This window comes from Cheilinus undulatus, linkage group 21 (assembly GCF_018320785.1).
Source record: "Cheilinus undulatus linkage group 21, ASM1832078v1, whole genome shotgun sequence".
NCBI lineage: Eukaryota > Metazoa > Chordata > Actinopteri > Labriformes > Labridae > Cheilinus > Cheilinus undulatus.
This window is the reverse complement of record NC_054885.1, coordinates 34,782,659-34,807,378: the sequence shown is the minus strand read 5'-3', so window position 1 is coordinate 34,807,378 and position 24,720 is coordinate 34,782,659. Positions and strand designations below refer to the sequence as shown.

The window sequence follows — 24,720 nt, the reverse complement described above, 5'->3', positions numbered from 1 at the left end:
AATAAAAGGTCAAATTAGAAACTTTATTGAAGATTTTTTATTCTTTTTTATATGGATGTGATTCAAAAGAGCTAACTCAGAGGAGGTATGAATGATATTTGGGCTCTTTTTGTTTCTTATGCCCAATGTCTGATTAATCACTGCTCCTAACCGTGGAAAAACCTTTCAACACAGGGCTTTTTCTCTGTAGAAGTTCTTGTTCTTTCCTCAAACTCAATTTTTTCTTCCACCGTCAACATCAAGCAAGAAATAATGCACAAAACCACTGCTTGTTCATCCTCTTCAACCCCTTCTCTAAATCTCTACTTTTCCCTCCTCAGCCAATAACGTCTGCTTCTACGGCGAGTGCTCCTACTACTGCTCCACTGAGCATGCTCTGTGCGGTAAACCAGACCAGATCGAAGGCTCGCTCGCAGCCTTCCTGCCTGACCTGAACCTGGCCAAACGTAAGACCTGGAGGAACCCCTGGAGACGCTCGTACCACAAACGCAAGAAAGCAGAGTAAGATAAGACATCAAATCTCCACAGTCATGACCCTCTACTACATGTCAAGGCATCCAAGTATAATATTTGCTTTTTTGTTTGATTCCTCAGATGGGAGGTTGACCAGGATTACTGTGATGAGGTGAAGCAGACTCCTCCGTATGACCGAGGCACTCGGCTGCTGGACGTCATGGATATGACCATCTTTGACTTCTTGATGGGTAAGTAAGCTGACATCATCTATAATGAACAGGTTATTTATGGTTCTTTTTACAAGAAAAATATTGGCTGTATCCTTGCACAGGTAACATGGATCGACATCATTACGAGACTTTTGAGAAGTTTGGAAATGACACCTTCATCATTCATCTGGACAACGGAAGAGGGTAAAATGTCCACACAACCACCAGTCATTAGATCTCCTATGATGACATTGTTGCATCCAAATCAGTGAAACATCTTGCAAAAACTTTTTTAGCCAGCAAGGAGTGTATTTACAATGAATCCTGCTTTAGTTTTCCAACTTTCTCCATGATGTTGCAGGTTTGGAAAACACTCCCATGATGAGCTGTCCATCCTGGTGCCTCTCAGCCAGTGCTGCAGGTCAGATCTTGTGTTCTATCTCTCTTTTTCAGTGGAGCTGGTGTGGCTTTTTTTGCTAGAAGCAGGACCCAGAGGTTGTGTGTTTGCTGGTCCTTTAATAAGCTCTTCACTCAAATGCAGCAAGCAAGATATGTTTGGGAAAAGGGTTGGGGCTAGGTGTTTCCAACATGAGGCTTAGCCCAACACACTATTGTGTACATTTAAAAGTAATATGAATGCACTTGCTAGTAAGAACCAAAGTAGCACTATCTGTTTCAAAGTAGGAATATATCTAAACTATCTTTCATTCCTTGTTTCTAGAGTGAGGAAGTCCACCTACCTGCGCCTCCAGCTGCTGGCCAAAGAGGAGTACAAGCTGAGCTCGCTGATGGAGGAGTCTCTGCTCCGAGACAAACTGACCCCCATCCTCATCCAGCCTCACCTCCAGGCCATGGACCGCAGGCTCCGGCTGGTGCTGCAGGTCCTGGCAGGCTGCATAGAGAAAGAAGGTTATGTTAATGTGGTGGAGGAAGATCTGGTCGACACAGCCACCCACAGGAGCCTGGGTCACAGGTAGTGAGGAGCGAAAACCGAGGAAGACGTGAAAAAAGAAGGGACTACATCTATGGCTGTTCGTCCAATGGGAAAAAAAAGATCCCACTTCTGATATCAAGCTGAATTCAGTGAATTCCGAGACTTGCCATTATTGCCTCTATGGAACCTGCTTTTAAGTGTGTTTGAATAGAACCGGTCCACAGAAACCAGGAGGGACTGTGCTACACAGAGGATTTGTTAGAAACAGATGTACTTTGGTCTTGTGTGAGACATAAAAGATCCACTGCTGTGTTCAGATTTCTGTTTGTTTCAGTCACATCAAGGGTTTGTTTTATGTGTTTTATGATATTAGAACATAACCAAATGAGAACTCTCACTGACTGGGCAGCATATGGTCAGACAATAAGCTTTATTACCAGATTTCCAAATGTATAAACAGGTTGACAAATTGTGTGGAAGATGTTTTTTTTGTAAAGCTTGTCTCAGCTTCTACAATCAGCAGAAAAAATGTAACACCAGGAGAAACGGTGTTTTCTGTTTATCTTATAAGCTTTTTGTTTCAGCAGACACGGGACAGTCCGACTGAAAATGTTATCACATACATCTGAACTGCATTAATCTTGGTTTATTTAATGTTGTACTTCAAACAGCACCTTCACTTTGCCTTATTCTTTTCCCCAGTCCCCCTGCAAGTCTAGCTGGCTCTACATGCAGTGTAACAACACAATGCTAAAATCTGGGGCTATGCTACAAAGCTGAATTTACAGTTAGTGAGGTTACTTCAGGGTTTTAAGGACAGCTGCTGAACCACTGAACACCTTAGCTGTTCTAGAGTGGGTTATGTTCGGGATGAGTGAATGCATTGACCAATCAGATCTCTTAATCATGGATTAGGAGGGTCGAAGACCAGCAAACAGTTTTTCACATGATTTTTCTGGGGTCTTCCTAAGGATTTACCTTGTTGAATCTGAGGGGTCAGAAAAACTTTATTTACCCTGTAACAGGGGTGTTCAAACTACAACCCTGGCCCCCAGCCCATTTCCTAAATGGCCTGCAGCAAATTTCAAAAATAAAATAAAATATGTCGTCATCGTTTCTTTGTTGTATTCTTTATACAACTGCCAGTGGGTTCAAGTCAGCTCAATACACATCAAAAAACATAGTCATGGCAAATTTTGAAATGAAACAGGAAGTAGTTTTTTCTGAGTCTTAAAATGCTAGTAAAGACATGAATCTCACCAGAGTGGTTTAAAATGTGTCAAAAAGCTGTGAGGGAATTATAAATAAGGTACAGAAAAACTGTTCACCCAGACTGTTTTTTTAATCATAACTTCAAATCCCTAACCACTCAGAAATTTGTTTTTAATCTCAGGAAGTTTTTTTCATCCCTCTAGGAACTATTAATTTCCTATATATGTATATATATATATATATATATTTTTTTTTTTTTTTATTTTATTTATTTTTTTTTTTTAAGATTAATTTTTGGGCTTTTTTGTGCCTTTATTAGATAGGGGAGGACAGTGGATAGAGTCAGAAACAGGGTCAAGAGTGGGGGTGAGACATGCAGTAAAGGGCCTCAGGCCGGATTCGAACCCAGGCCGCCTGCGTACATGGGGAGCACCTTTAACCACTAGGCCATCTGCTCCCCTTAATTTCTTATATTTTGATCAGATGAATCCATTTTGAGGGCTTCATTCCCCTTGGATTTGGCAGAATTTTCCAAAATGGATGTCAGTCCTCTCCCTTTCTCATTCAGTTTTTTTGTGCAAAGATTATTTGAGTGTCTTAAGACTCATGGGAAAAAAACTTCCTGTTTCGCGACGAACAAAAAATATGGCCCATATTAGAATATGAAGCTTATGCTTGACTGTGTTATACTCCTACATTTCAGCACAGGTCAGTGCTACCATGAAAATTCTGTAAACAAATATTTTGACGAGAAGAATTTACTGGTTTCTTCTTTCTTAAGTAAATTGAGATAACACTGTAAGTTTTAAGCATATTAGCAAACAACATCATAATGATATCATGATTTGTTATATCCTGTTGGGTTATGGAAGCAAAAGAAAGCATAGTCATGGCAATTTTTTTTGTTCACCATGAAACAGGAAGTAGTTTTTCCAGAGTCTTAAACGCTGCCTATGAATCTTAAAGTGGTGTTAAAATGTGTCAAACCAGTATTCTGAGGTCAACTCAAAACCTGTTTTTAGTATCAGGAAGTTTGTAGCCTGTATATTGAAGACTCAGTAACTTTCTTTGATAGAGGAAGCAAGCACAGCCCCAGCCTGTGAGTTTTATATGTATAAAAAGTTTTTTGTTTTTTTTTTAGCCTCTCTATGAACTGTAAAATTACTTATATTTGGATCAGATGAACCTATCTGAGGGCAAGAGAAACCCCTTGCATTTTGCAGAATTTTCAAAAATTGATGTCCACTAGTGTTTGAGAAAAAGCTTCCTGTTTCATGGCGATCAAAAAGTCTGTCCCACACTATAACATGAAGCTTATGCTTGACTGTTATACTTCTTAGTTTTAGCCCAGGGCAGTGCAAATTCTGTAAACAAACATTTTGACAAGAAATTTATTGTTGTGGTTTTTTTTCCTAACTAAATTGAGATAACTCTGTAAACCATAAACACATCAGCCACCAAAATAATAATAGTGTGATTAATAATGTCCTGATGGATTACAGCAGCAAATAGCAGTACCAACAGCATTAGCTGCCAGTATATGTCTAACTTCTTGTCCATGTAATATTGTTTGCTCTGAGTTTGCGAGGTATGATGATCTGCTGATGACAGTAATGTTCATGTTAATAATTGGTCAAATGCTGCTTAAACCACCCTTTTTCCATGAATGTGCACAAAGGAACCCTGTGCTGCTTCATCAGCATTTTAGGCAGCCTCATGCGACCCTTAAGTATGCCACTAAAGGTAACCTCATGTGACCCTCCTCTTAGTGAAGCCAGGTCACTGAAAGATAGCAGAGGTGTGCCGATCTCACTTTGTAGGGTAGGCCCCAGATTTTTCAAACCAAAAATACTCTTGATGCAAAGACTGGAAGCCAGAGTGCTGGTTAGTGTTGACATACAGGTCTGCAACATTTACAGCTGTTTATTTATGCAATGCAAAAAGCTACAATGTTGATTTAGTTTTGTGATGTCCAAATGACTATTTATTGGGAATGGGAGCGTTTTGATAAGCTTATTATTTTTACTTTATTTTTTGGGGAATATTTACCGTAGATACCTTATCATTTGGATATTATTTAACATTCCTCTGGGTACGTTTTCACATTCAGATGTTAGAAAAACAACGCATACTTCTGGACTTTATGTTAGTGAAGTGGTGCCATGCTGTTTTTCCTCCTGAGAGTCCTGTGCACTGGCTAACCCGCTACCTGTGCAATGACAGAAATACAGTACTTGAATGTTTTTGGGGTTTTCATTGTGGACAGGATTCATAGAGCCACAGACAGTTTAAAGCCAGAGATGCTGGGCTTCAGTCGGAGAAGTGCTTTGGGGATGAAAAGGGAGGCTCAAAGGCCTCCTCCACAGGGAAAACCTCTGGCTCTGGTTTCATATTCTCAGTGTAAATACCTATAAATACATGGAAGACCTAAAAAGCTTCATTGCACAGTGGTTTGCTTCTGTTTTCTGCTATTGCATTGTTACTGTGAAGATCTGTTTACTAAATGATTAAAGTGTGCAATAAAAGCAAAATGAGCACAAATCTCTCATTGCGTGGGTGCCTGCAGACATTCAACTTTACTTCCTTCAAAGCATGAACAGAGGTGAGTGTGTTCTTTTTGGTTGTAAGCAAAACAGCCTTCCAGTATCAAACTGGTTCCAAACTAATATCAATGAGCAGTTGTGGCTTCATAGTAATCTTTATTTTCTCAATTGAAAGGTTGGGGGTTCCAAATCAAGAACTTGCATGAGTCTAAGTGCCCTTTGAAAAGACATTAGACCCCAAATTGCTGCAGCTTCTGCTATTAAATGGTGGGCTAAATGGTAAGGTGTAAATTGTGCCTTTCCGGTTGTTTGACTACTCAAAGCACTGGTCCAACTTAACCACTCAGATCCACTAGCTTTATATTCTCACAATAATGGTGAAGGTTGCTATGTAGTGCAGCCGTCAGTTTCAGCTAATTCCATCCGTACATTTACACACCACTGACATAGAAGGCGGAGCACATCGACGTGTGACTGTATATGGTTAATTCAAGAGAAACATGTTTTACTATCCCTAGCCTTTACTCAAATATTTCCCTTGGACAAAACAACTTTAGAGCTTTGTTATTACATTTTTTGATTGAAAACCCTATGATACTTGAAAAATTCTAGTTTATTTAGTGATAAATTCTTTATGATTTTTATTTCAACCAGTCATTTACTGTAGATTACAAATAACACTTAAGTGCCTGTCCGTATGGTCATGTTATTTGAAGTCAAAACATATTTTTATGCCATTCAAAAAACAATCACATACACAGTGCTTAACAAATTTATTAGACCACCTATCTCAGAGACCATCCAGCATCATGAAGTGCTTTAATGCAGACTCTTTCATTTTCAGACAGCTCTCCACGTTTTACCATTTTTTAGCAGGAATGAGGAATTTCAAACTGAATTCACCTTTTTATACCCAAATTTGAGTCGGCTCACTGGGATACTCTGAGAAGTAAGAAATGAATCAAGCATAACATTCAACCACTAAAACTCATTTTTCTGTTCAGGAATGCAAGTAAATAACTATAATTTGACATATTAATCAAGAAATAATAATGTGCTTTAATATTTTTTCAGTTTTTTTTTTTTTTTTTTTTGTAAATCAGTAAATTTGAAAATTCATGGATAACAATAATAATTATATTTTAGCATTAAAAATATCATTTGGATTAAAGAGCTTCTACATATTGGTGTATTAAACATTTAAGAAACATAAAAAACGATTTTGGTTTTACCAGTTTTTACCAATACTGTTAATTTAGGGCAGCTGTGGCATAAACATTACTTTGGATGGTTGTCGAATAAATTTGTTAAGCACTGTAAATGGCCATCAGATATAAATATATTGCAAAAGGCATAAACAACAAAATGTTAAATATAATAAAATATATAATGAAAGTAGCTGTCTCTCAGAGTAACTTGGTGCTACTCTACAGGTGCTTTTTTTGTGTGTTAGTGAATGAAGTTTGTCAATTCTTGTGGAAAATAATTGCATATTCATTGCATTTTGCTACATAGACAAGAATAGATATTTAAAGTCTGTCTCTTTACTTTTTATTATCATTTCTTAAATATTTTCAGTTTGACAGCAAATTTGTGGTCGCAAAAAAAAATTTTTTTTTCATTAAATTTCTCTTTTAAAAAGATTTATAAAATAAATGAAAGAAATTTCCTGATTTTTTTTTTTTTTTTTTTTTTTTATGTTTGTTTGTCTGCATCCACATCATACTTTTGTGACTCTGGATACATGTGCAAAAGAAATTAAAATGTAATTTTACACACACAAAAAAAAAACTTTAATTTTGCTTAAAGGATAGGATAACACTAACAACAAAATTTTGGCATATATTTTCTTTTAATTAATGTTTACAAACGACATAATTAAGCTTTTATTAATGCAAATTCATGAACGCAACAAGTTATGTAATTGTTAATAGCTTAGTGTTAGAAACAGATTTTTTTTTTTTTTTTTTTTTTTTGAAAAGTGCACGCTACTGTAGAATGACCCATTTGGCGTTTTTGTAGTCAAAGTACTTCAAAGTATTTGTTCTGCCTTTCATTTTCAAAAATTAAAACAGTCTGAACAGCACTGCTATCTGTTCACAGCCTACATTTATCTATTAAACTATCTAGATAGCTCTTTATTTATGTAAACAGCCTAAATGACTCCAGTAAATACTTTTACGTTTGTTGGCATAAAGTCTATTGGCACACACAAATGTAGCTTCTCCCGCCAATTTACTCGGTATTGTGGCGCTAAGTCCGTCAACTTTTGCGTGGAATTTCAAAGACTATTTAGGCTGCTCCTCTTAGAATCAACACAGGGTCACAAACAGTAGAGAGAGAGGCAGGGAGCTGTCCCTGGTGCTGAAACTACTCCACTGCTGTCTGTGTGGCTGACAGCACCATGGACAGCTCCGGCATGTTTGTGAGGCGGCTGAAGATCATAAGAGCATTCTGGGAGCTGTAAGGTTTATGTGATGAAAAAATACACTTCAGGGGAGGCTGCTGAGTCTCATGTGGTGGATAATTCCTGCTTTGCTGACAGTAATTGAAGACGTAGGGCACGTAATTCAACCACAAGAGTGCGCTAGCCGCTAGCATACAATAACCATTAGTACTGAAGTCACGAGGACGAAGTCTTAGAAGGTAAGGGGCACTAGGTGGCTCTCATGCTTCTTTGTTACACTGAAGGTGTTTACATATCCTCCTCAGGCCCTGTACGTACATATGAAGACATAACATTACATATTCCCATAAAAATCTTAAAAGTTTGGAAAACTGTCTGGAATCAACATTGGAGTTGAAGTAATTTACTTGAAATGTTGGGATAACTTGTTATGAAATACTCAGGATTTTTAGTAGAAATTTTAGGAAATCTGTTTGAGTATTTTGGAGAATTTGTTTGGAAATTTTTAAATACTTCCACAGGAATTCTGGTGGTATATGTCCATTTTTAGGAGAGTTTTTTGGAAATTTTGTTTTGAATTTCTTGGACATTTTCATAGGAATTTGGTCAATTTTGTTTGTAATTTAGGGGGAATTAGTTTAAACGTTTTCAGACATTTTTATGGATTTTTTTTGGGGGGGGGCAGATTGTTAAGAAATTTTCAGTCATTCATATTGAAATTTTGGAACTGTAGTTGTAATTTTTGGGAAATAAATTGGGATTAATTAATTGTGTGTGTGTGTGTGTGGGGGTGTGTGTGTGTGTGTGTGTGTGTGTTGGGGGGGGGGGTCATGGATATTTATGAAATGTCCTTGAAAATTTTCAAGAATTTATGGAAATTTCAGGGAATTGTGTGGGGGGGAATTTTCATGGCAATTTTCGTGAGTGTATATTTGTTTTTTTGTTTTTTGGTTTGGTTTGGTTTTTTTGCTTTGATGAGAAATTTTTGGGAGAATTTGCTCTAAGACTTGTTTAGCCTATGCAAATGCAAGGGTCCATAATTCACTATAATTATATTTATTTCTATTTTTTTAATTTGCTATTTAAATCTTTTTGACCAGGAAAGCCTCACTGAGATCAGGAATCTCATTTAAAAGACTGTCCTCACCAAAACAGGCAGCAGCACAATCAACAGAGTTAAAGGCATGACACGTAGCAGATACAAACACAGTTTAACCAATCCTGAGTCACTGAGCACAAAGTCATCAGTCCAAACATCTACAACCTGATGCATCTACCTCTAATACCTTCAATCTACTTTAAAAAGTATTTAAAGAGACCAGCTCTCGCTGACACAAAGTCTCCTGCAGCTTCCTCGCTGCAGGAGCAGAAAACATGAAACTCTTTAACCCATTTCAAGACAGACTTTGGGCCCAGATAGCAAAAGTAAGTCATGTGACTGAGGCAAAGGGTGACGACTGTAGCTTACAGAGCTTTTCACTTGAACAAAATCACACAAGTACGAGGCAGCAGAGTAAGTATTGTCTCATAAATAAGGATATGCCAGTGATTTAGTCTATAAATGTTTAATGCAGGCCCACCAACTTGATCACACAGGATACAGTGATGAGTTAAGGATTTAAGATTGGTTATAAACCTCTGTGCCACGTCATACACAGTAGATATCCAAAGATTTAAGGCACTGAGAAGATGCATGTGTGTATAAAACATAATTATCAATCAGAGGCTTAAGAGTGGCATAAACAAGTCTTTTCTTAGCAGTTAACAAAAAAACAAGACTTATTCAAACACAAAATAACAGGATTTATTTGCCAGATATAAAAGAAAGAAAGAACACTAAGGGGGAAATTGGATGCATTCTGAGTGCTGTGTAGTTGCATTTCAACACTTTGACCACTAGGTTGTGCACCACAGCTTGACAACTTACAAAACTTTTGTGCAATTATGAATCAGCACATCCACAGTGGCCAAAACAAAACTTACAGGCTTCAGTGTATTAGATTTTATCCACAAATAAGCCCAACTTTGGCTTGTGTTTGTAGAGGAAAGCTTTTGCTTTTTATTTTGTTTTAATATGGGACATTCTTTTAAATATGTTCAGGTTTTATAACTGAGTATTTTACCTGAGTGGAGCAGGACAGAGTATCACTGCTCTGCTGCTGTTACCCTCCACAGCAGACCACCCCGCATCCTCTCATTCAGCAGGAGCCTCTCCTGCCTAGTAACAGTATCCAACACCACTGTCCTACCGTCTCTATGGCAACAGAGCAGCAACCCCCTTCCTGGCCTGCCTCCCATTGATCCAAGGTGTGTATGTATGGGTGTGTGTGTGTTTGAGTCCTCGACGACCCTGACCCTTAAACACCTCCCCCATTCCCCATCAGTGAACTTGAAGTCTGCCTCTGCCCATTTTTTGGAATATTCCAAGATAAAATATGCAAAATCTTAAACTTGCCACTTAAATCTACCAGCCTGGACCATTTATTGCTGAACAACAAGCTGTAAATTCATATCAAAAGGCATTAAAATCCTGTTATTAGTAAGAATTAATGAGCTGAAGGTTTCAGAAACACTTTAGTTCATCCAATAAGGCCTCCTTGTTCCCAGTTTTTCTTTTATCTTTTATGCATAAGGGAAAAAAATCTCTTCATCTTTTATATTTTAGGGTATGAACACACAAACAACCTGTATACACAAAAAAACATCTAGACATATTCATGCGCATGCGTCCGAGCAGATGGTGAGCCGATCTGAGCCGAGATGAGAGGCGCTTTCAAACACTCCTTCAGAGGCGGTCGTTTTTAACCCCTGTCCGTCTCGATTGATGTCAGCGCTGTAGGCAAAATCATGCTTCACTCAGATCCGCTTGGATCAAAACAAATGCATCCTGGGGAGGAGAGCTCCCCCAAACGATTCAGGCACATGGGCACAAACATGTACATGCATGGAGAGCTTTAGTGCTTGCATTCCCAAACTGTCAAAGATTCATCATCAGTAAATCTTTAAAGATATGACTCACATGTTTCCTTCTTTAAGGTGGAATCGGTTCAATCAAGCAGAGATCAGAATGCCTGTCAAGCTTTAGGTGTGACCAGATAGATTTTAATTTTGATAAGTTTTTCATGTGAGTGTTGAAAGGAGAAAATAAATCATGCATATTTTATTATCACACAGCTTTTCGCTGTCATTAAGGTGCCAGGGCAAAGAATCAAAGCATTCAATCTGTAGAAAGTTCTACAGTAAAGGATTTTTAATGTGTATTTATTGGCCTAAAATGTGTACATTTAGACCTGATTTAGCTTTAAACTTTCATTTTAAGAAAAATAATTAAATAAATCTTTGTGTATTCTCTGTGCTCCATATACGGGATTCCCAACAAATTAATGCATGCAGACCCCCAATCAGCGACGGAAACGTTCACTGGTGACCTAGAATTTGCCTTTCTCTTGCTGCTAGTGAGTAAGAAAGCCTTGTAAATATCATGCTGGTCCATTTTTGAAAAATACAGAGACCTACCCCAACCTAGCCTTACCCCAATAAAATATGTTCTACTATTTGTACTCAATTAAAGCAAATATATATGTTCTTCCATTGGGAAAACAAGCTAAAATGCCCTCTTGAGTGCCTTCCAGTTTACCAAATATTGAAAAGCGCCCTTTTAAGTCCCGGTCCAGATAAAAAACATGTTAAGGTGCCTGCTGTGGTGCCCTTCCAGTGTACTAAATGTGATCAAGTGGCTTCATAAGTTTCCATTCAGTGGACTAATAATTGTAAAGTGCCCTCTGGGGTGCACTTCCATTGGACTAAATGTGATAAAGTGCTTTCTATGGTGCCCTTTTGGTGGACAAAGCATGTTAAAATGTCCTTTAGGGTGCTCTTTTAGTGGACTGATTGTGATAAAGTGCCCTCTAGGGTGCTCTTTGAGTGGACCTTTGCGATTAAGTGCCCTTTACAGTGCTTTTTCAGTGGAAAAACATGGTAAAGTGCCCTCTTGCTAGCTCTCCCAGTAAACTGAATGTAATCTAGTGTCTTCCAAGGTGCCTTCGAGTGGTCTGAATGTGATAAGGCTCCCTCTAGGATGCCTTCTAGTGGTCTAAATGTGAAAAAGTTCCCTCTAGGATGCTGTCCAGTGATCTGAATATGATAAGGTGCCTCCTGGGATGCCTTCCAGTGGTCTGAATGTGTTAAGGTGCCCTCTGGGGTGCCTTCTAGTGGTCTGAAAGTGATAAAGTGCCCTCTGGGATGCCATCCAGTGGTTTGAATGTGATAACGTGCCCTCTAGGATGCTGTCCAGTGGTCTGAATGTGATAAGGTGCCCCCTGGGATGCCTTCCACTGGTCTGAAAGTGGTAAAGTGCCCACTGTTGCTACCTACCAGTGGTCTGAATGTGATTAAGTGCCCTCTTGGAGACCTTCAAGTCGTTTCAGTGTAATAAAGTGCCCCCTGGGATGCCTTCCAGTGGTCTGAATGTGATAAGGCTCCCTCTAGGATGCCTTCTTGTGGTCTAAATGTGATAAAGTGCCCTCTAGGGTGCTCTCCAGTGGTCTGAATGTGTTGCCCCCTGGGATGCCTTCCAGTGGTCTGTTTTTGATAAAGTGCCCTCTAGGATGCCTTCAAGTGGTCTAAACGTGATAAAGTACCCACTAGGGTGCCTTCCAGTGGTCTGAATGTGGTAAAGTGCCCTCTAGGGTGCCTTCCAGTTGTTCGAATATGATAAAGTGCCCTCTGGGATGCCATCCAGTGGTCTGAATGTGATAAAGTGCCCTCTGGGATGCCATCCAGTGGTCTGAATGTGATAAAGTGCCCTCTGGGATGCCATCCAGTTGTCTGAATGTGATAAAGTGCCCTCTGGTGAGTCTTCCCAGTAGTCTGAATGTGATAAGTGCCCACTGTTGCTACCTACCAGTGGTCTGAATGTGATAAAGTGCCCTCTTGGAGACCTTCAAGTCGTCTCAGTGTGGTAAAGTGCCCCCTGGGATGCCGTCCAGTGGTCTGAATGTGATAAAGTGCCCCTCTATGGTGCCCTTTAAGTGGACTTAAATGATAAAGTCCACTTAAAGGGCGCGGGTTGTAGCAGATCCTAGGGATTTGCTACACCACTGGTGTGCCTTTATCACCCATATCACCAGAAAAAACAGGCTTTTGGACCAGTTCACTCAAAAATGTAGGACAACCCTCCTCGCAACATAATAAAAAGACTTCCTATCTCCAGAAATGGATAGGCAATATCTTTAGTATTACAAAGGTGTACCAAGCTAAAATAAGACAGAAATTTAAAAGAAAAAAAACTGTCCCAATATCTCTTAATTCACCCCTATTTGAATGCTTGATTGATGACTGAAAGCGTTTAAGGGTTAAATCTAGCATAGGGACGTGGTTGCTTGTCAGACTCGTCTCCATGCGCTTCCTGTGCGTAAACAGTGTGTTTATTGCTCTTCTTACTGAGAACTTTCCAGGCTTTGTCGCTGCGCCATCCCTCCGTGAAAAAGCCAGGCGGATCCAGCTTGTTTTTCAGAGAGCAGCACCCCGGCAGTCAGCAGGCTCCGTGTCTGAACTCATGAATTATTAAAGAGACGACTATTTCTCGGCTGCAGCTAAAATTAGGAATAGCCTTATGTTGGCTATAATTAGAAAGCAGATGGAAAGCGTTCATTTATAACGGTGCGTAAAAGGTTCTGACGTTTCCAGGTGAGGATGTTAAGGTGGATTCTGTAAATGTCTGTGTTTCTCCAGGCTGCATGGCGACAAGAGACCAAACTCCCCCCGTCTGCTGTCAAGGTCAGACGGAGGCGCATCATTTTGCGTCAGGAGCACCGAGAGAGAAATTAAACTCCAAATCAATTGCCCTTGAGCCACTCTGCGTGTGCGCGCGTGTCTGACTGACAGACTGCCAGTTAATGCGCATGCACGCTCGAATTTGTCTACAAGAGTGAGAAAAAGGCAGCCGGGGTTGTGCGCTGCTCATCAACGCATCTGTCCAGCCTGCGTGGCGCGTGTGCGTCTGCATGCCAGGAGCGATCACGGGCCACTGCATGCACGGCGGGGAGGCAGGGCTCGTAAACCCGATGAAACACCCTTGATTGCGCAGGAGAAATTCAGAATGACCGAGATAGGCTACGCACGAGTGGCTCGGTGCGCTGCGACAATCGCTCCTTTTTGCACGACACACAGCGAATAAAAATGAGAGCAGAGGAGGGGAGAGATGCTAATTATTGACGCGCGCCTGAGCAGGCTGCCAGCAGCTCCTCATCTGTCAGTCAAGAGGAGGAGAGGCGAGAGAGGAGGAGGATGGCTGAATGGGAGGAGAGTCTCGGTCCCACTCTCCCTCCTCCCCCCTCGCTTCTTATTTTCATTCATGGCACAATCAGAGACATACACATATCTCCCCCACGCAGAGGCTGGCTCAGTCCCTCTCCATCAAAGACCTGTCTCTCCCTCTCTCTCTCTCTCTCTCTCTCTCTCTCTCTACATAGGGACAAACACGCTCTGTCTTTTGTTATCTATTTTCTTATAACCGCACAAACACACCACAGCCTCCCTCATCTCTCCTTTCACCGTCTCCAGGATTTTGGTCATCTGTGGGTTTTTTTTTCTGCACAAGTAAAAACACAATGAAAGTATTCCTCAAACACACAGAGGCAGCTGTGTTTCCAGACACGCGTGCAGCGTCCACACTACCCACTCAGAGTGAGACAGATGGTGAAAGACCCTGTTTACACCATGCATTTACATCCATGTTGGGTAATCCTCTCTTACCAAAATGGTATAGGTGTGAATGCATGCAAAGGTGGTCTAGGACAGGGGTGTCAAACCCAAGGCCCGGGGGCCAAATACAGTTACAGGTACAGTTATACCCGGCCAGCAAGACCATTAATATTTTTATCATAACTGGCACACAAGTATGAGCTCTGCAGATTTCTTCAGTATAAAAATATAAACTTTTCCTCAAAGATTTAAAATATCATTAAGTCATGAAAATGTGAAAAGGTAAAGAGTAGAAAGAATGATTACTATATATTACATATATTACTATAAATATTACTTTTCTATGGAATATTTAGACCTTTTAGATTCACAATTTGAAATTTTAATTCATGTTTTCACCTTTTAAACTCATGATTTTAAATGTATTCTCAAATTTTTACCTTTAAAACTCACAATTTTCAATTTTATCCGTTATTTGACCTTTGAAACTCATGATTTTGACTTTTTATCTCATATTTTGAATCTCAAAATGTATTATCTTGAATTTTATCTCTTATTTTGACTGATAAAACTCATGATTTACAATTTTATTTCATATTTTGACCCTTGAAAATCATGATTTTGAATTTTTCTTCGTATTTTGACTGATAAAACTCATGTTTTCCAGTTGTGTCTAAGAATTTGAACTTTAAAACGTATTATTTTGAATTGTATCTCGTATTTTGACTAATAAAATTTATGATTTCCGGTTTTATCTCATAATTTGATATTTAAAACGTATGATTTTTAATTTAATCAAATATTTTGCCTGATAAAACTCATGATTTTGAATTTTTCCTCAAAATTTGACTGATAAAACGTATCATTTCTGTTTTATCTTAGAATTTGAAATTTAAAACGTATGATTTTGAATTGTATCTCATATTGTTCTCCTTTATTTTTCTTTATGAAATGTTGGAATTCAACCCTTGTAAAGCTGATTTGCCCGACTCCATGTCCGTCAACAGTCTGTCACAATTAGGGAGAAAAGCTGTTAAAGAGCTGCTGTGAGACCAGGGGCGTAGCTAGGGATTTAGGGCCCCTAGAAAGAATATAACACAGGGCTATCCTTAGCCAGCTAGCCAAGCCACAAATGTTGCATCATTTTTACAAATATATATGCATTTTGATGTATTTTAACCATAATTTCCAAATTCATGAGCAATTTTTTAAGCTACATTATTTGGACATTTTTAAGAGAGGGGCCCCCAGAATTGGATTTTATTCTATTTGATACAAATTTCAGTCTGTTGACTGATTCATTTAGTCGCTTTTCATTGTAGGCATATGGAATCCCATTTCTTCCACTTAAAAAAGAAAAATGTGGAAATAAGGAAATAAAAAAAGAAATCCAAAGTCATAATCATAAGATTAAAATTTAAAATTATGAGATAAAAATTCATAATTAAAAGATGCAAATCAAAATTATGAGATGAAGGTTATTCAGTCAATTATAACTTTTTAGTCATAATTTTGACTTTTTAATTCATAATCTTGACTTTGTATCTCATTATTATTACTTTTTTATCTTATAATTAATTATGACCTTTTATTTCATAATTATGACTTCGAATTTTTTCAAGACTTGCTGTACTTTCACATTTTTTTTCTTTTTTATTTGACCCAAATGGGCTTCCATACAGGCATCTCAAGGGCCCCTCCCTACTGTGGGCCCGGGGAATCAATACCCCCCTGTGCTATGCCCATGTGTGAGACTCTTAGCTTGTGGCTAATTCAACTCTATCAATTTTACCTCAAACAATTTCACTGGTCATAGCATGCAGGGATCTGTAAACACAAACTTATAGGCTAGCAGTGAGTCTTTTAACAGCTTTTCCCCTTTATTTTGTTCTGAACAGATGAACCAGTTTGAGAGGAATGAGGCAATCCCTATGGACTGGTGTAGTTGTACCATGAGGCAGTATAAAATGTTGACTGGTGTAATGATTTTCATGGATGTAGCTAGAGAATTATCAGAACTGGAACATATTATTATTACAAGAAGAGCAAAGAACCCAACTGAAAGCTTTTCTTTGCAGAAATCATGTTTTTGCTACAAAGCTTGGCATGAGTTGCGGTAGTTACGGTCAGGTTTAGTTTTACTGCCAGCAGGTACACAATTAACGTGGTGCCATTAGCTCTGATGCAGCTAAAAAGTTGGTTTTTATTACTGCACTACTTCTTTATGAAGGAAGGGCGAAGAACTGTGCTTAAAGCTTTCCTGACAGATGTTTGTTTCACCAACTGGCTCCACTTAGTCAGCAATGATACTGTCTGCTATGCCAAGTTTACTTCCTGTAGGTCATATTTTGTCGCTCTGATTGGCTAGTAATAAACTCAACATTTGTCCAGGCACCCTTTAAGATTGTTTCCAAAGGTTCTGCATTTCCCAAGCTTTGACTATGAGCTCTCACCCAGATCAATGTGAGACACATCCCATGCAATGGACATGTGAAACAGTCTATCTTGCTTATCAGGTTGGTGAAATTTTATTTCTTGAATAAACCTTGCAGGGTGACTCCTCTGTTCAAGACCAGTGACAGATGTCAGACTGTGCACCCACTGCAGCCAACAGGAAGTGGAAACAGGGTTGCACTTTATAACAGCCTGACCTTTATACAAGGACATCAGAGACAGGTTCTTTCCACTGTCACCAGCAAACAAAAAGAATTCACCAGGATGAAGAATGACCAGGAGCTGCTGGGTGAAAGTCAACAGCGTGAAAATGTTGCAGCACGTTACGTGACCAACAAAGAGCCTCAAACACCACATCACCACCTTGAACAGGAATGTCTGCACATTTTTTAAAAAGTACATTTTGCAAACATGATTTAAAGTTATATCCAGATTTTTGATCCCAATTATACTTTTTCTTGCAATGCAAACTGATGTTTTCAATGCCAATAAAAGTGGGTGATTGAATTGAAATGAAAGTAAGCAACAGTAAACTTAAGAACCTGAGGTAAGCACAATTCAACCCTTGCCACAGACATCTACATATCTCATTGCACATCTGCGGATCTTTCTCTGCAAAAGTGCTGCAAAAATGTTTAAATGTTGAATCAGATGCCTGCTGTTGCTGGAAAATTATGTATGAGGTCTTATTTGCATAAGTGAGCTGCAGTTGCCGGTCATATCTGGAGATTTATTATTAATGCAAAGTATGAATCAAGCATCAATGATAAAAAAAAAAAAAAATTAATAAGCCTGTGCAAAAATGCAATCAACTGCAGTTCCTCAAAAATCCACTTGAGGCAGGCTGCAGAAGTACCAGAAGTCACATACACACTGTATGTTATTATGCACATTTTAACAGCAGAATTAAACATGTTCACAGCCTGGTTCAAAAAACTGTTTTGGTCAGAATATTTCACGCCTTTGTGGGCAGGGTGAATCATTATTATTTTGGCAGCATGTTGTAGCTGTTTCTTGGGAGGCTTTAGGCCTGCCTCAGGTCCACTTCTAAGTCTGTATCTATGTTGACTGTAACTTACTTTGATAAGGAGACGGCCACAGATGGGCTTCAAAAGGCTGCTTAAGTACCCAAGTGGGTGACGTCACTTGGAGTGTATGTTTTGGACACAGCCACACATGCAGCTTCCTCACCACCCACTCAGAGAGGGAGAGCGAAAAAGGGAAGGAGGGAGGGAGAGCAAACCTGAGACAGAGGAGGGCTTTGAAGCTGCCGCTTGCCCTTTCTCTCTCCTGTTTGGTGCTGCTGCACGAGAGAGAGAGAGAGAGAGAGAGAGAGAGAGAGAGAGAGAGAGAGAGAGAGAGAGAGAGAGAGAGACAGGTGGTCCAATAGCTCAACCTCTCCCCTCTCCCCTCCATCAGCTATCTCTCTCCCTCTCTCTCTCCTAGACCTGACGCACAGACACGCGCGTGCACATGCTCAGCATGATGGCAATCACTCCACACGCCCCCTTCTACTTTCACTCTCCCTGACACACACATTTGTGCGTGGTGGCTGTCGGACAGGACAAAGCACCCCAACGCCCCCCCCCCCCCACACACCCCCTTCCCCACAACTCTATCAGCCCCCCCACCTCCTCACCCCACTCCCCCATCCAGAGCTAATTCCATTATACATTCCTGACTGGAAGGAAGAGGGGCTGTCTTCTAATTGCTTTCTTATCCCCCAGAGTCCCCCTCACTTTCTCCTCCTCCTCCTCCTCCTTCTTTCCCCCTCTCCTCTCCTCTCCCCTCCGTCCCCCCACCCCCTTCTGCTTTCAGCCCGCCCCTCGCCCTGCGTGCACTCAACATGGCAGCAGACAAGCAGAGGAGGGAGGTGAGCTAGAGAGCAGGAGAGAGAGAGAGAACAGGAGAGAGAGAGAGAGACGCAGGCAGGCTGCTGCTATCAGGGAATACTGGTGCCATTTTCAGCATCGCAGGGTAAAAGGATTGAGCCTCGCCGCTGTACGCTCGGCTCGCTTCGGCTCGGCTCAGCTCGCCTCGGCTCTGAATACTAGAACAAGAGGGGGACTGGAGGGACAACAAAAGGAGGAGAGAACGGCTGACCCCTAACACAGGTAACACGCTTTCTGCATGAGGACAGAGACAGACAGACAGCAGCGCCGTGCAGATGGAAGTGAGAGTGAGTGGGCGTGTATGTCAATGTGCGCTTCTGTGTCTGCGTTTGCATGCTGAATAGAGGACAGCAGGCTCCCTCGTGGGGCTGCGATCTATTTTCATTCGTAGGAGAGGAACATTCAAACACAAACATACACTCCCAGCACCAGACACCTGCCTCGGCGCTGTTTTCCTCCAGCATCTGTCCAAACAACAGGCACCAAAATCAAGAGCAAATAGTGTGAGTTCCTGCAGCACACATGGACAACATGCTGCAGCCTCTGTGTTTGTCTCTGGTTTGTTGTTTTTTTTATTCCCTCCCTTGCTGCGTTCAGCATCCTGAACCCAAGGATGTGTTACGTAGTGCTAGAACGGGACGCGATGTCAGAGCAGTGATGTGTCATAGCACGCTGTTTACTCTGCCTATTGCATAAGGACGAGTCTGATCACATTAACACTTATGAAACCTCTGAAGAACATAGACTCATTTCATATCTGTGTTTTCTAGCAGTCTGTGCACCCAGTTCTCTTTATGCAGGCATACTTTTATACGTTTTAGATTCTGTGTGGTATGAAGAACAGAGAATCCTAAACTATGAAATGAAACTACTCAAATCTGTAGCTGTCTTGATACAGCAGCAATAAAAGTACACCTCATTTGCACCCAGTTTTGGAAAATTTCCTGATTTAATGACCCAAAATTGCAGACAGCCTCATGCAGAGCAGTGTCTAAATTGCACAAAAGCTTTGGTGATTCTTTATGTTTTTGTGCATTTTAGACAGATTGCATGCAATTTTTGATGGATTCCCCCCTCTCTAAAGCACCTGTCTTATGACAGAAAGTTGTTTTTTAAAGTTCTGCTACTTGCTCAACCTATTGATCATCATATCATTATAAGAGATTGAATCATTTTAAGCACATGCAATTAAAAAAATTGCATAATTATGATGCACTACTTTTAAACTAGGGCTGTCAAGATTAATTGTAATAATTGCAATGAACTAATAAGTACATTAATAGTTTAATTTTCCATTAATTACATGCTTTATCGTCCCTGTCAAGGCACTTTGGTCGAGCCACTGCAGCGTCTCCCTGCAGCCACAGCGATGCAAAAGAAGTCCATCACTTCCTTAATGTCTCGTTTTACTTAAATCAAATCTCTTCTGCACATTGTGCATTACCTTTTAACCCTCTTCACTCCTTTTCAATCCATACCATGTTCCTTTTTCCATGTTTATGTTCAGCCTACCTATAAAAGACAGGAAGTCAGTCACCCAGACACAAACAATCACCTATTCACACATATCTGAGCATACGAATAAAAGGAGTTTACTTGCTTGATTTTTTTTTTAATTCCCGTGAATAACTCGCTGCACTCGCGCAACTAATCACATGACCCACAAGGCACAAGAGGAGAAGGGTTGCCTTCCCCCACATCTGGCGTCTCAGTCAGTTGTCAACAAACGTGGCTGAGCTTGACTACATTGAGAGGACTGCTGCTTTGCTTTGAAAAAATGTGGACAGTTTTTTTTCAAATTACCAGGTAATCTGACTCCTCACTTACTTTCCTATAAGCTAGCTTCTTTTTATTCCTGTCCCAGTAGAACAGGCATGTTGTGTCGTATAGCTCAGGATAGCTACAGAAAGACACGTGAAAAAAGACACCAGAGCATCTCCATGCTGATTGGCAATCACTGCACAAGTTATTTGCTTCTGTTCATATTTTTCAACCCTCGCGAATAAGCGACAGAAGCAAACTGCGGATTGCATGTGGCACAAATTTGCCAGTCGCCTCATTCAGTGAATTACTCACTCAATTTGCATGATTTGTACTAGACATTTGCAGAATTGGCACTGCCCTAAGTGATCTTCTTTCTATTCCTGTCTTTACATTGACCTAATATGTAATTAACTCGCCTGACTGATGTAACTTGCCTCTGGTGTAAACACAACTTAAGACAGTAGAAAAATCCAAAATGACACAAAAACACCTAAAACTTTAAAAAAGTGAAATTTTAAAATGTGACAAATAGGGTGCCGTACAGTAATTCTAAGATTAATTATAATCAGTAATTTTAATAATTTGACAACCCTTTATGATATAGCTATCTTAAAGCTCCTGTGAATATCTTTCACTCTGGGTTGATTTTAGCGACCCCCTGTGGACAAAGCAAGATCCCTGAATGCAGCCGGTCCCAAACTTCAGTAGGCTGCAGCCCAATTAGAGATGTTAATATCTTCTGAGGCCCACCAGAGCCATGCAGCCATAACACAGGACTCAAATATTTACTTTTTATTCATCACATTTTTGTTTTATAAACAGAGATTTTCAATGCAAATGCCTGGCTTTGGGACGCATTAACTTTACTTAGAAAGTGCAAAGTAATTAATGAGGCTGTGTCATTGATTTTCTTTTGATCAGGCATCTGTAAAGTCACTTATATTTTCTTTTCTACAATTTATGTCTGCAAATAAACTTTGAGGTCCAGGAACTTCTTCCAAGTAGCTTTAATGTCTCTGAAGACCAAATAAATTCTTTAAATCGGTAAAATGTTCAATGGAGAGTCACCAATTATTCCAGCACCAGTTAAACTGTGACACCAGTTGTGTATATCAGACAAAATAAATGATTAAAAGGTGAAATTAGTAAAAGTGAGATTTAAAATACTAACATGTATTCAAGTAGACAATTGTGTGTTAATTTAAAATGTGATATAATTATGAATGACCTCCTGCGGCCTATTGTAGTACCTATGGGACCCACCAGTGGGCCCCATCCCATACTTCTAGAAGAACTCCTCTGATGCATTACTGATCCTAGCCGGTGAATGTGTAGCAGTGTTTTAAACAAAAATCTCATTTTGCTGCCTTTTAACAACCAGTCATATTACTTGATTGTAAAATTTTGCCCTGATATGAACAAAGTGCCTTTGTTTCATGCTGTTTTATCACTGTCACCAGGGGTAGGAGATTCAAGCATAAAAATAACAACGTACCTCACTGCTGAGCTACATTTGGTGCACTTGTGAAGTGGTGCATTGCAAAAATTCTGCTATTAATATCAGGATTCTGAGCATTTTTCCTGTTGCTTAAAGCTTGTTCGCTATTTTTAGCACGGCGCTGCCTCACATGTGCAAACCAGGGGTCCATGCTGCACGTTATAGATGTATACTGGTCCTATATGTGTCTTTGCGAGTGTGGCTTGTGCGTCACTTCAGAGGCGGCTTTACTACACTGTGCCATTAAAAGATGCACTGAGACTGCAGTGTCACTGCTGCCTGAAAGTGATGCTACCAACAGCCTCGCTCGCCCAGAGGAGAGAGAGAGGGCAAGAGAGAGAGAGGTGACGGGAGAGTGAGAGTTAAAAAAAATAGCATGAAGGAGGTGGAGACAGACACGGCAATGTGCATTCATGTGTGGGTGTGTGGGTCTGTGTGTGTGTAGGAGAGAGAGGAGGGAAAAAATAAAGAGTGCAACAGGGAGGAGAGGGGGGTAACGAGAGAGATAACAGAGAGAGGACGTAGAGAGGTGTCAGAGAAAGAAAACAGAGGTGAGAGAGAATGCTGCTGTGTTTGTGTGTCCAGAAAGATAGTGACAGTAAGACGGAATAATAGAGCAGGAGAGAGATAAGTGGTGATGGAAGGGAGAATATATGAATGGACGATGAGCGGCTGATCTCCTATAGCGATGCAGTGCTGACACGTAAACATCTGCACCAGGATAAACAGTCTGTGGGCTCTGAGAGCAGATGTTTGCACAAAGAGCACGTATATGTAGACCATACAGTCTTATAAGACAAAATCATTAGCAGTAGAGATGCCCAGACTGATCAGGAACAGATCATTATTGGTCATTTTTAATAGAAGTGATCTGTAGATCAGAACTAATGCTCATAGCCACGATCACCTGTCAACAACTTGTAAGCACGTCAGCATTGTGAATTAACCTGTGCAGCAAGTGCAGCATCTTCAACTGTCAGTTTAATAACAACAACTCAGTCAACGTTTCTGCTGATGCAGCGATTGGTCAGTCATCCAAATCTACTTGAAGCAGCCGTGGTAAAATCTTCCAATTGTTGTCCCAACAATATGAGGAATTCCAGCACATGTTAGTCTAAAAAGTGTCAATTCCTATGCTGTTTTTCAATTGAGGTCTTACAGTATCTCAAATATTTCCTAAAGTTTTCAAATACAGCAAAATTTTTAATTTTCAGTATTGTAACAGCACGTATCTTGTCAAGCTGGCTGCAAGCTGAGAGTTTGATCCCCAAATTCACCTCTGTGACATCGACCCCAAGCTTGGCATTACCAGCAAGTTGAGACCACAGTCTCTTTCTCTGTGCTACTAATAATGACCACTAATTGAAGACTGTTTAGTAAAAACAGCAACTCTTAAGGCCTATTTACCAAACAGGAAGCCAACATTTTGTTTTCATTCATAGATTTCTCATAATGAGAGAGAAATGCACTGAAAAAGGCACTTCCACCTTCATGCTGAAAGGATGCGCTGCAATCTAGTTTCACTTCCAGTGCACATGTGTATACCAGGATTACTATCAGTTTCCTATTCCTTGTGAATCAACATTTTTTAATACTTTGTCAGTTCAGTTGGGGATAAATGAAGTAAACTACCTATGATGCCATTTTGCTTCTGCTGCCGTCTCATCTAATCACCTCCAGAGCTTTCATTTAAGGTGCTCAAGGGTAGCTTTGTGCTACATTGAGACACCATTTCAATCAAGAGAGACTTAATACAATTAATCATTTTACAAATTTTGATGAAAAAGATGAGAATGGACTTCTGAGAATGCAGGGTGCAAGGAGCAGAAGATCCGTGAAGATCTGGATTGGATGTACTGAATGGAGGTGGCTGGGGTGGACAACCAATTTGAAATATGACAGGTGCATGATGATTGCATCTTAAGGGATGACATGATCAGCTTATAACCCAGGAAGAGAGAATGAATGGACAAAGAGAGAGATATGAACAAGTGGTGGTGAATGAGAACCACTGAGCTCCATGTCTACTCTGTATAGCTTGCAGTACATCATGTTGTCTGGGTTTGTTTATAGTATTTCCAAACTTTAGACATGTGCAAGTGATTTTATTCCCTTCAATATGCTATTCTTTGGTGGGTGCTAGGTCTTTTTTCATTGCACAGGATGCAAATCGACATATTTACGGCATTGATGATATTGAATATGTCAAGGAATATGTCAGAGATTAGTGAACAGACCCATAGATAGAATATCAGCAGCAACAAAAGGTAATTCAGGGCATCCCTGTAATTGACAGAATCACTTTGAATCTCTTGGTGATGTTTCAGCTGACGTCCTTGTTTTCTGCTGTCCGTGTGTGTGTTGTTTATCCAAGTTTATGTGTGTAAAAGCAATATTTCTGCAGTCAAAAGAAAAAGATAAGAGAAGAGCCAGCCCACTGGTTTGGCACAGCATGGCACGGCAACAAAACGTATCTTGAATACACAATTGCTGCTACAGACATAAGGAGCTGGTGCACACAGGCACATACACACTATAAAGCAGTCTACTCCTGACTTTCTCCTTCACACATTCAGGCTAACGGTGGGTCTCCTGCATGATGCAACACAATGAAAGGAAGCTGATTATCATGGAGATTGGAGGCGT

At 40.1% G+C, this 24,720-nt stretch overlaps 1 protein-coding gene across 1 annotated transcript in view; it reads left to right on the top strand.

The window, feature by feature from the left end:
- Positions 1 to 2,992, top strand: part of fam20ca (FAM20C golgi associated secretory pathway kinase a) — a 75,490-nt gene extending 72,498 nt beyond the window's left edge. Inside the window, exons 6-10 of the mRNA XM_041817069.1 lie at positions 321 to 501; positions 595 to 704; positions 788 to 869; positions 1,027 to 1,086; positions 1,387 to 2,992. Coding sequence (XP_041673003.1) covers positions 321 to 501; positions 595 to 704; positions 788 to 869; positions 1,027 to 1,086; positions 1,387 to 1,642 — 689 coding nt within the window. The 3' untranslated portion in view covers positions 1,643 to 2,992. The remainder of the gene's footprint in view (positions 1 to 320; positions 502 to 594; positions 705 to 787; positions 870 to 1,026; positions 1,087 to 1,386) is intronic.
- Positions 2,993 to 24,720: the final 21,728 nt, after the last annotated feature.